General features: G+C 56.2%; 1 protein-coding gene across 5 annotated transcripts; it reads right to left on the minus strand.

Annotated features, from left to right (window-relative positions):
- Window positions 1-857: 857 nt before the first annotated feature.
- On the minus strand, window positions 858-9,551 carry TULP1 (TUB like protein 1). 5 transcript variants are annotated; one of them, XM_058856106.1, is made up of 12 exons: window positions 9,490-9,551; window positions 9,235-9,384; window positions 8,127-8,258; window positions 7,756-7,860; window positions 7,516-7,647; window positions 7,243-7,334; window positions 6,861-7,037; window positions 6,385-6,497; window positions 5,794-5,902; window positions 5,535-5,633; window positions 5,087-5,258; window positions 858-4,347 (listed from the first exon to the last, which is right to left on the minus strand). In XM_058856106.1, the coding sequence occupies exons 4-12, from the start codon at window positions 7,799-7,801 to the stop codon at window positions 4,214-4,216; spliced, it is 1,074 nt and encodes a 357-aa protein (XP_058712089.1). In that variant the 5' UTR covers window positions 7,802-7,860; window positions 8,127-8,258; window positions 9,235-9,384; window positions 9,490-9,551; the 3' UTR covers window positions 858-4,213. The 5 variants fall into 5 exon arrangements, 2 of the variants coding, with proteins under 2 accessions (XP_058712089.1, XP_058712088.1); XR_009279437.1 differs by lacking the exons at window positions 9,235-9,384; window positions 9,490-9,551 and having other exon boundaries at window positions 858-2,658; window positions 3,978-4,347; window positions 8,127-9,222; XR_009279438.1 differs by lacking the exons at window positions 9,235-9,384; window positions 9,490-9,551 and having other exon boundaries at window positions 858-1,593; window positions 2,509-4,347; window positions 8,127-9,222.
- Between the last annotated feature and the right edge of the window lie 2,259 nt (window positions 9,552-11,810).

The raw sequence follows: 11,810 nt of genomic DNA on the forward strand, positions 1-11,810 counted from the left end.
CAAAACCCCCAGAGATAAATCAGGGTGAGGAATCCTCCCAGTGTCCTGATTAGAGAAGGGATGTTCTTTGCATCCCATTCCTTCTAGAAACATATTTTTCTAATTTTCATCATGAGCTTGGTTGTATTCAAGCATTTTGGGACAAGACAGCCAATGCTTCAGTCCATGAAGTGACAGGCTCTGAAGCATCCAGCGCATTCAGCAATTGTGTGTGATTCATGAAGCCATATCACATTCTTCCACCCTTGGCCTGCTGCTAACTTGTAAGAAATCTGGACCAAAAACTGCAGCAAAATGGCTGTTATTCTCCAAGGGCTGTTCAGAGCCTTGTTACTCATCCCTTACTTGGGCAAAAATGACATTGAGTGCTCCTGGAGATGACAGCTTTAATTGAGTTCAATAGGAGTTTAAGCTGAGTAAGGCATGAGCAAACAAGTGTGCATTAGCCCATGAATAAAAAGCCTGATCCACAAATGTTTAGGAACACATGTAACACTGAGCAGGGGAGTGCTGAGGGGGTCACTGCTGCTCTGGCCTTGCCATTTGGGCAGGGGTCTGGCTACAGCATCCAGCACAACTGATAGCGATGCTGGGATGAGCTTGTTCAGGAGTGCAAAGATTCAAGGCTGGCTCAGTGGTTTGTTTCCATTCTGCCTCTTAATTTTTATTTATTTTCCTGCTTCAGAAGTCCATAGTCCTTGTTTCTGCTATTTTTTTGTCCGCTGGTGGGAACAGCAACTTCCTTTCTCAAATTATAATATAAAAGAGCTGCAAGCTGCAACGCCATAAATAATATTTTCTTATGGCCAGAACATCCAAGTCTAGGCAAGACACCAAGAACAGCTACAACATTGTAAAACTCCAACACTTATCCAGAATGGATTCACTAATTAAAAAATGACTCCTTTTAAAAAGCAGTTGAAAAATATTGGCTTTCCCATTGCTGCCTGTCGCTTGCAGCATCAAGAAGGAGCCCATCCTACAAAGCCACAGCCGAGCTAACCAGCAATGAGTCTGCCTTTCCCTCTAAAAAATGTTACCTAAATAAATACAAGAGGAGGGGGAGGGAACAGAAGAACACCTCGTCACAATAACTTCTTTTATTAATTAAAGTATCGCCACTTCAAAGCTGGAGAGAGATCCCGCAGGGCTGGGGCCAGGGCAGCTTACTGGGAACCAAACAGCTCCAGCCCTTCCACTGCTGGACAAGGAGTTTCCCAGGGCTGGTCTCCCCTCCTGCAGCCCCCAGGATGTCCCAGCCCTTCCCTCCTTCCTTCCCGCTGGGACGTTTGCCTTCTGGAACTCATGGAAATATCTGTCAGCCCCCTCAAGAGAGCTCAGAACTGGGTGCATGGAGCCCCCCAAACCCCAGGGGTCTTCGGAAGAGGTAGAAGCCAGCAGCTGGAGAAGAGCCCTCACATCCTCCTTCCTGCTCAGCTCTGGAGCAGCATCTTTCCACTCATCAGCGTGGGATGGGGATGAACCCTGGAGAGAGCTGCCAGCATTGCAGTGACACTGCTCCTGCCTGGGATGTGCTGTTCAGCACCGAGGTGGGGCCTTATTTTTTTCCTCCCCTTTGCCTTATAAGCATCTCTGCAAAAATAAAACGCATTTCCCAGGAGGCTCCCTTGAGGAGCTGACGACAGTCACCTCTGGCCACTGGCCATGCTTGTGCCCCTGCACGAGCACTTTGTGGGGTTAAATCCATGCCTGCAGCACCAGCCCGGTGCCAGTGCCCCTAAAATGAAACTTCAGAAACCTCAAAGTCTCACATTGCAGGGAAAACATTATCCCCAGGGATTGAGGAAACCCTTTCTCCAAGGAATACACACACTTTGGACTCAAACACCATTGATAAGGCTCTTTCTTCTTTTTTTTTTTTATCTTTTCTTGCAGCGAGCATTCCTTTCACACCCACGCACACCCCAGCATCCTCAGCCATTGGTCTGCCGGCGCATCCGTCACACTTTCCGCCGGCCAAAGTAGATACACATTTCAACTGCTTCCATCCCTCATCTCCTCTGGTGTTAACAGCCAGCGCAAACAAAGGGCCCAAATATCCATCGCCCTATTAAATTGTTCTCATTTGTTTCTTCTGCCACAGTTGGTTTGCGTTAGAGGGTTTGTAAAAGGGATTTCGGGTGGGCTGATGCAGCGGCTGCTCTGAGGTTGGGTGACACTGCATGGGACACCCATGGCAGGGACTTCGCTCTGCCATGGGCAACGGGCCAGGAAACCTGAAGGGTTTGCAAGCAACAATGGGCAAATGGAAAATGGAAATGTTTTGGGTGAGGAGAGGGAGAATCAACCTGGAGGTAACAGCAGACAGAACCTGGGGAGCCCAAATCCCTCTCTCTCATCCTGCTGCTTTTCTCCTTGCATTGGAGGAAATGGGGACAAGTATTAGCTCAACCGTTAGCTGAGCTCATCCCGATTTCAAACAGATGTTGGGTTTGTGGCTGGATTTGGGCAGAAAACTCTTGCTTTCCCCACATTTGCTGGCCATACCTCACCAGGGATGCTGGCCCCGAACTGCTGTGGCTGGTTCTCCCTCTGGCTCACAAGATGTTCTCTGAGTGTGTGTAATGGGTGATGTCCCACGCGGGCTGGTTTGTCCCCAAGCTGTCCACCTCTGCCTGCCTCACCACGAGCATCTGCCTGTGAACCATGAAGCCCAGATTCATACAGCTGGGGAAAGTCTCCACTCCCATCTGCAAAGGGGCAGATGTTCACCAATGGTCCCCCTGTCACTGTCATCTGCCCTCAGCCCCAAGCAGACAGGCCAGGCCACGGTGATGTTGGGACACTGCCCAGAGAGGATGAGCATCCCTCTTGCAAAATCACATCCATCTCGTCCATCTGCTCCTCAGCCTTTCTGCTGCAGCTGCCTTTCAGCTGTATTAACCTGGGGGGCTTGTATCACCCCCAGAATTGGGGAGCAACCCCTTTGTGTCCTGGGAAGGGAATCCCACGTGAGTCAGCAGGAGAGCTGAGCAGGTGAGAGAAACATGACCAGAGATCTGCAGACAGTGTTCCAAGGCTCCTTGTCATGTCCTCGTTTTTCTCACCACTGAATTAATCAGATTTGGGACTGTTTGTGCAGCCAAATCCTCACCCCATAACTGGTGAAACTGGGGGCATGAGCTGTCCTGCTCCCACTGAGCTGCCTCTCTTCAGCCTCCCTGCATTGGTGTCACCCCAGCTCCCCACCAGCCTGAGGCAGGGGATGGCACCTTCTGTCCATCTCTCATCAACAGAGAGCACCAGTGAGGCAGCTGTGGGGACATCTGGGGCACGTGGGGTCTGCAGGGGTGTCACAGAGTAGAGGAGCAGCAAGAGCTGAGGGCACGGGGAGCTCAGCAGGGCCTGTCTGGGTGCTGAGCGTGACTCAGCACCGCACCACACCTCATGAGTCACTCCACTGCTTCCTGGTGCACCCTGAGTTTTCTCTTCCAGGTCTCTCCTGGCAGCATTGACCCAGCTGGGCCACCTGCCAGCAGTGCAAGCTCTGTCTCATGTGCTTGCCAGCCCTCCTCTGCTGGCACTGTCACCCCTCAGCACGTGCCTGTGCGCTGCTGGTGCCAGGCTGCTTCTTAGGGACCCAAATCCCCAGCATTTTCTGGGCAGTGTGGTGAGACCCAGTGGGTACAAACACACCATGGGCACCAGCCATCCCCTCACACCAGGGCAAAATGGGGCCAAAGAGGGGCTTTGTGCCTAGTGGCCAATGAGCTGGGATGGGGGTCTTTAGCTGGGAGCTAAGGCAGAGCCCACCTGCATGTGGGTAGGGATGAGGAAACACAAAGTGGGGAGACCACCTACCCCTTTCTCACTGGGAGAATGAGCATAAAGATCCAAACCATATATAAAAAAAAAAAAAAGTAATAAAAGCGGGGTGGGGATGAGTTTCCAGCATCTGAGTCCAAAGGAATGAGACAGGGATTGCAGTCAGCCTCATCTGCTGAATATGAATATACCTCCAGCCTGGCTCTGCCATCACCCCAGCCCAACGATTTGCCACAAATTTGCCTGAAGAGAGTGGCTGCAGCCAGGTGAGCATCCTCAGTGGGCACCAGATGCCTTGAACCACCCCAGGAACAACCGTGACTGCAAGAAGGTGAAAATGCAGGGAGTGGAACAGGACAGGGATGCAGGAACATCCTCCGGGCACAGGCAGGCAGCCCCGCTGGTGCCGGCAGCCCCACTGCAGGTGCTACTCGCAGGCCAGCTTCCCGTCAAAGCTGGAGAGGGCGATGGCGAAGGCCTGCACGGCGCACAGGGGGTAGTTGTAATCCATGGTGAAGGCGTCATCTGCCACACGCCCGAACTGCATCACAATGTACTCGGCTGTGGGAGAGAGGGAGAGCCACTGGGGCAGCACTGGGGCACTCAGCCTCCCTTCCCCCAGAAAGAAGCTGCCCACGCACCTCCACCCAAACTCAGCCTGCGGCTCCTGCGCTGGTACCGCAGTACCAATCACCAAAAAACGTAATTGTCCCATTGCTGTGGCACCCTTTGGTCCCTCCAGCACCCCCTTCCCTGGGTGCCACAGCCCCCCAAGGGACAGGGACCCCACTCACCCCACCCCCCCGGACCATGGGATCGCTGCTACTGGAGAGCGGGTGACAGGAAATCTGTAAAAATAACCAGGGGCCCTCAAGAGGCTTTTTCTGTCCCGTAACCCAACACCCCGGAGGCCAAGGGCTTCTGACTGCACCAGACAGGTGATGAGCAGCCGCATCCAGACAGAGCTGCTGCCACCCCTGAGGGACCATCCCCGTGCACCCCAGGGTGAGCCTGCCAGCAGTGTGGGGTGTGTGCTGGGGACAGTGCCCTGCGCTGAGTGGGTGGCTGCAGTGTCATGGGGGCTCAGCACCCCACAGGATCTGTCCTTGCCCTAAATCTGCCTGGCAACAGAAGCCCCTGCCAGCTCCTGTGGAGTGCCTGTCCAGCTTCATCCCAGCTCCAGCAAAGGCAGGCAGGACCCCAGAGCATGAAAAAAGTAATCAAAAACAGTGGGGCCAGCTCATGAGGCAGTGCTCCCCCACCCTATCCCCTGTCCCATCCCACCCCCATCCCAGCTTACGGTCACTGCTGTGCACGATCTGGAAATTTTTGACGGAGGCATGGGTGACCCGGCCGTGGAAATTGAGGACGTAGGATTGGGTCTCGTCGTTCCACACTGGGGCTTTGTTGTGCAGCTCAATCACGTTGTCCATGTTCCTGTTCTGCCATCGCATCAGGAGGCCATCGTTATCCTGAGGAGGGGCAAGAGGGGAGTGCAGCAGAGTTGGAGTGACCCCTCCAGAGCCCTGCCACCTCCTGTGGCTTGCTGGGGAATGTTCTGTAGCAGTACCCAGCTGGAAATGGGATCATGGAGAAAAAAACACAGACACAATGTCTCACTTCCCAGGGGCACCTTGAATTTCAGGGATACCCAAAAGCCTCTCCATGTCTCAAGATGGGTAAAATCCAAGGCGGTGCCCAGCAAACACAGCTCCCAAGGAGTTTCTCCAAGTCTGACCCTGACTTACGTTCCGGGGCCGGATGGGCACCCTCTCACAGTCAGCATTCATCCCAGGGATGATGACAGTCATCTTCCGGGGGCCTTTGAACCCTAAAACGTTGGTCTCCTGCAAGAGAGACCGTCTCTAAAACCAGCAACCACTGCAGGTTACAGCCTCTCAGGGGGCTGAACGAGAGCTCAGGGGTGGCTGCAGCCCATCCCACATCTCTGCAAGTCCCAGTGAAGGGGTGCAGGGTGGCAGGGGCTCCCTGTGTAGCTGCTCTTACGTAGACCACGGCCGAGAGTTCCTGCCGCACGTTGGACCAGTCAGCATTGGCCCTGTCAGGGTTGGTGCCATTGTCGAACACGGTGAACCTCGTACCCATCAGGTTGGACCTGCAGCCAAGGGTGGGAGATGGCCGTGGCTGATGCTGCTGAGTCCCCTCCACCCCCTCCGTGACCCATCTCCAGGCACAGCCTTGGCTTTGGTCTGGCTGCAAACCCCTGGTGCTGCACCCCACCAATGCTGACATTCCCACTCTCCAGTGATTTTCTTGGGGTTCAAAGAATCCCTAAATCGGGGTGTGATAAGGTGCTGCCACCACGGGGACCCCCAGCATTGCTGTGGCTGCTGGCAGTGCGGGCTGGGACTTGCCAGGCGCCTTTTCTAGCCATGACCTGTCTGCTGCGAGGAACCGGCCAAGCTTGTTTTCCCCTCTCAGCCCCCCACCACTCCTCAGGTCAGACACGGCAGAATGCTGAATTTAGCTTCCTGCCTGCCCGAGCCATAGCTTGGGACAGCTTGTAAGCCATGGAGTGGGAGGAGGGTGCTGCAGAAATGGGGTGCCACCAAACTGGGGTATCACCTCTGCTCCTACCTCAGCTTCCCGATGAAGTTCTCTCCACCCCGTGACAGGTCAGTGGGGTCAATGGAGATGAGGTAGTTGGAGGTTTTGCTCTTCTTACGCTTCCTCCCAGCAAGGAGGAACACCTGGTAGAGCGGTGGGACCATGTGGGAATGGGACATTGTCACTGCCATGGCCACTGCTGTCCCCCAACAAGTCACTGCCATGACCTTGAGCAAGTCATGAAGATGATGCCCAAGATACTGTCTGCATTACAGGGCAGGAGGGGCTGAGACCAGCCCAGCTTTAGCTCTCTAGCCACTGTTAGCTCATCATCCCAGGTACCATCCACAGGGGCATTTCTTGGGAGGAATGGCAGGAGAGGGGAGCAGCCTAATTCAGGACACACCAGCACAGGGAGATGCAGGTGAACATCCCCCCAGAACCCTGAGTGTTCTCCCTGGGATGAGCAGAGCCCCAGGGGTCTCCATGCGCCCACCCCAAATCACCTTCTTGTCATTGTCCAAGTGAAGGTAATAGGTGGGGTAAAGCCCCCGGTCCATGCCCTTCTTGTCCCGTGTCACCCGGCACTTGATGGTCACCCCCTGCGGCGCCGGCTGCAGCACAAACTCCTCCAGGTTGTCCACCTCGATGACAGGGGACGGGGGCCTCTCCTCCTTCTGCTGCTGTGTGAGAAGATGGTGATCCCAGAGTCCCCCTCCTTCCCCAGCTAATTGCTCCTTGCTATCCATGCCCCTGGGCTCTGGTGGCTTTGGGGACACTCTGGTGGGTCTCACTGGGGGATGCTGCAAACCTGACCCACCCTGAGGGCAAGAGCTGCTCTTCCCCCACCCTGGGGGTATCCCCATGGCTCTGAGGGGTCTTTTGTACCTTCTTTGATTTCTTTGCTTTCCCCTTCTTGTTGGAGTTTTTTTGCAGGGTCTCTGGGGTCTCCTCCTCACTCTCAGCCCCTTTGAGAGGAACTGCGGGCAGGAACAGACAGGGGCACAGAAGAAAGAAAATCCTGACTCAACTGAGCCCCAAAATCAAGCACAGCACAGACCCATGCCAACATAAGGGTTGTAACCCCCTCTCCATGGCCAAACTTACTGCACCTCCAGAAGCCCTGCCCGAGCCCACCATCCTCCAGTGCCAGGCTCTCACCTTTCTTTTTGGATTTTTTCTCTTTTGGGGGGTCCCCACCAGTCTGAAAGAGGGATGCTGGGTTTTTCTTCTCTGACCTAATGGGTTTGGTGCTGGAGTCGGAATCGTCCTCCTCATCGCTGCTGGTGGCAGCTGTGAGGGACATGGGGGACATGGTCACACAACACTGGGTGCTGTTGGCTCAGGGTGATGCCAGCAGGCAGCAGGACTGGCTGCCACCCCCTCCTGTTCATCCCATACCTTTCTTCTTGCTTTTCTTCTCCTTCTTCACTTGGAACATGGACATTGGCTCCTTCTTGGTGCTTTTGGCAGATTTGGCTTTGTTGTCAGGGTGACTCTTGTCTTCTGCTGGGACAGAGGGGCTGATGACCAGCCAGGCAGAGGGATGGGAATGGGCAGTGATGGGGACAAGGAGGTGACAGGATTGGAGCAGCAGGAAGGGCTGAGCCAGGGGGAGATTGCATGGGGAGGGGGTGATGGCTCTGCAGCCCTGTGAGCCTCCCAGGACAGTGACAGGAATGGGGTGCAAGGCACTGCCCTCATCCCAGCAAGGACAGATGGCAGTGGCAACAGAGCTGGGCTAAAGCCATCCCTATTCCCTGGGCACTCACCCTTCGTCTTCAGCTTCTTCTCCCCCCCACCTGGGAGGGGCTCTTTGGGAAGCTTCTTCTTGAGCTTTTTCGGTGGGTTTTTATTCTCCACCTCTTCTTCCTCTTCCTCGTCATCCTCATCCTCAGCAGGCTCTGCCCAGAGGTGACCATGGCATCAGCCAACGCAACGTCCTTAGGCAGTGAGGGATCCCAGCCTCGTGGTGAGTGAGGAGGGTCCCTGGGGCAGCTGTGGCCCATGCTGTCCCCAGCCCATGCTGTCCCCTGGCAGTGGCCCATGCGGTCCCCGGGCTGTGGCCCATGCTCTCCCCTGGCAGTGGCTCATGCTGTCCCCAGCCCATGCAGTCCCCTGGCAGTGGCCCATGCTGTCCCCGGGCTGTGGCCCATGCTGTCCCCAGCCCATGCAGTCCCCTGGCAGTGGCCCATGCTGTCCCCCGGCTGTGGCCCATGCTGTGCCCGGGCTGTGGCCCATGCTGTCCCCAGCCCATGAAGTCCCCTGGCAGTGGCCCATGCTGTCCCCTGGCAGTGGCCCATGCTGTCCCCAGCCCATGCAGTCCCCTGGCAGTGGCCCATGCTGTCCCCGGGCTGTGGCCCATGCTGTCCCCAGCCCATGCAGTTCCCTGGCAGTGGCCCATGCAGTCCCCTGGCAGTGGCCCATGCAGTCCCCCGGCTGTGGCCCATGCTGTCCCTGGGCGGTGGCCGAGGGGCCCGGCCCCGCTGTCCGGCTGCCGCGGGTCGTATCCAGCGCCGGGCAGTGTGGGTGCAGCCGCAGCGCTCTCTTGCGGCCGCAGCCTCGCCCTGCGGAGCCACTTTCCGCTCCAGAGAAGTGTGCGGGGATCTAAGTGCCACCTTTCCAGCGAGCGTATCACCCCCCTTTCCCGCTCTCCCTCTCCATATCAGCTCCCCGAGCGAGGCAATGAGCGCGGCTCCCCTGCCACGTCCCCGTTTCTCCCGGGTCCGTAGCTGGGTTTTAGTCCCAAAGCCGTGCCGGGGATGTGCAGAGCCCCAGCAGGCTCTGGGAGCACTGGGAGCACGCCCGGCGCTCTCGGGACAGGGGGACACGAAGTGACACGAACGAGTGCCCGCAGAGGGGTGGGTGTTGCTCTCGCACCTTGTGGCTTCTTGGAGCCTTTGGCCACTTGGGAGCGGGGAGCCAGGCTTTCTTTCTTCTTCCGAGGCTCCTTGGTGAGTTTGGAGGAGGGATCCTTGTCGCTCTCCTCCTCCCCCTTCTCCTCCTTCTTCTTCCTCACCTTCTTCACCCCTGCGCATTTCAAAAGATGCCCATGATTGGAGAGCGCCTCAGGTGCAGGATGGGGCCCCCCATTTCCCCCCATTTCCAGGGAAGCTGTGGGGAATCTGTGCTCACCCTGTGCCGGGGCTGGAGGCTCCTGTGCAGCCCCTGCCTCGCTTAGCTTCTTCACCCGCGGCCGCCGTGGTTTGGCCTCGGGCTCCAGCCCAGGCTCCTGCCTCTTCTTCTTCAGCTTCTGCCCTCAGGGTGATGCTGCAGAGGTGGTGCCAGCCTTAAACACCTTTTCCCTTTACCAGGCACCCCCTGCTCACACAGGACTGGGTCCCTTTCAGAAATACAGTTGGGCTTTTCCCTGGCCCAGCACGGGAGCAAGGGACACACGGACACCTTCCAGTGAGTGACTTACCATGGGGCACCCCCGAGGAAGGCAGAGAGAGGAAAACAGAAAGCTCTGTTAGCAGACAGACAGACAGAACATCTGCCCTGGGACAGCTCTGGAGAAGAGGGGGGTGATGATGGTGCTGCTGTGACAGGGTGTCAGCACAGAGGAGCAAATCATACTGTGGCCATAGGGACCCTGCCTGGGAGCCACTTGGGGCACTGATGGCCATGTTGGGGATGTGAGCTGAACAGGGGACACAGGCATGGGCAGACAGCCAGGCCTCTCACCTCCATCTCCTCTCACCCCCGCAAAAGGCTCCTGTGGATGGCAAGGAGGTCAGCAGGAGCAGGGAAGCAGGAGGATTAGGCACAGCACACCTAATCCCGGTTAGCTGGGGCCATAAATAACCCCGATTTACCAAATACAGAGCATGTGGGTCAGCACTTGGCTCTGGACAGGAGGTGTTTGGGGAGTGGGTGTCAGCTCAGGGCTTTCACAAGGTGATCTCAGCAAATCCAGATGCACCAAGGCTTCCACTGTCTAACAGAGCATCTTCCCCCTTGCAGGGTTTCACTACTCCCAAATGCTCCAGGGCAGTGTGTGAAGGTGTTTTGCAAAAAGTTGGGATCCTGATGGATCCCAGTGGGATCCCAGGACTGTGAGTGTGGGGAGGGGGAGCTGGGGGCTCCATGGTGAAGCTGGGAACTGGCTGCCTTCTTCTGTGTCATGAGCTCACACGGAAAAGCTCCTTTGCACCCCTTAATCCCTTAAGCAGCTGCGGGGTGGGCAACCACTCCCTTACTTAACAAAGCCCTTCAAGGAGGAGCTGCTGATTAAAAATTAAATTGGGTGGTGGATGAAATTGCTGCTGAGACCCTCCCAAGGCTGGGGGGCACCTGGGGGCTGTTCCGAAATGCAGGGAAGGGGGATCTGGCTTTCAGGGTCATGGCCTGGGGAAAGTGAGTCACAGTTTATTGCTTAACTGAGGGGCTTAATTAAATTGTTATTTGAGAACTAGGAACCCTCCTCATGGGGTGCTTCAAAGTGATGGAGTGGGGGATTCAGAAGGATGCACAAAGAAGGGAGGGCTGTGGAATTTTCTCTACCACCTGCTCTGAAGGGGGTTCCCAAAAATCTCATGCCCTCACAGGCTGCAGCACCCCAATAGAACAGGCCAACCAGCCCCAAATTTGCCTTGGTGTGGACTCTGGGGTTAGAGGGTCTCTGATGTCCCCAGCTGTCAGGGATGGTGGCACAGGGGATGGAGGGGAAGGATTTTTTCTTACCTGTTTGGGCTTGTGCTGCTGGGGGCTTCCCGGCTCTTCACTGGGGCTGTGGGGCACAGAAACCAAAAGTGTGAGGGCTTTCAGCCCTCCACAGACCCTGGGGGCATGGGATTGCCTAAATTTTTGACAAAGGGTGGAAGCTCAGTCTTTCATTTGGTTCCAGCAGCATTTCCCACTGTCTCAACTGGGTCAAGTTTGTCTGACATTGTCCTTTCTAACACAGAGCACAGGACAAGCTCTGCCTTGGCCGAGGGGGACAGCAAGGAGCTGAATTTGGGGATCCCCCTCTAACAAACACTTTCCCTCTCTGTAAGTCAATGGGCATCATCCCACCAACCCCCAAAGGAAAAAAACACTGTGATAAAACCCCTCACTAAATTTAATTTAAATTGAAAACAGGACAAAAAGGCACTGGAGGAGAGGGGAATCCATTGGGGGTGTCCAGCACATCACCCACCCCACAGATCCCACCCTGCCCACTGGCACTGACCTGTCTGCAGCCCAGACCTCGCGCAAGATCTCCGTCTGCAGCGGCATCGCTCCTGGCATGGCTCCGTCCTGCCCTGCAGCCCCTACCAAGCCCAGGCCATGGGGACAGCCACGAGAGCCAGAGTGGCCTCACAGCATCAGCTCGGCCGCCTCCGCAAGTCTCTGTGCTGGGAGGAGGAGAAGGGAAAGGAGGAAGAGCAGGTGGAGGAGGTGATTAACTTTACTTCTCCTGAAACTCGGTTAATAGGATTTCAGGGGTTGTCAGCCAGGCCTGCCAGGAG

The sequence above is a fragment of the Poecile atricapillus genome, chromosome 23 (genome assembly GCF_030490865.1).
Source record: "Poecile atricapillus isolate bPoeAtr1 chromosome 23, bPoeAtr1.hap1, whole genome shotgun sequence".
NCBI classification, from domain to species: Eukaryota; Metazoa; Chordata; class Aves; order Passeriformes; family Paridae; genus Poecile; species Poecile atricapillus.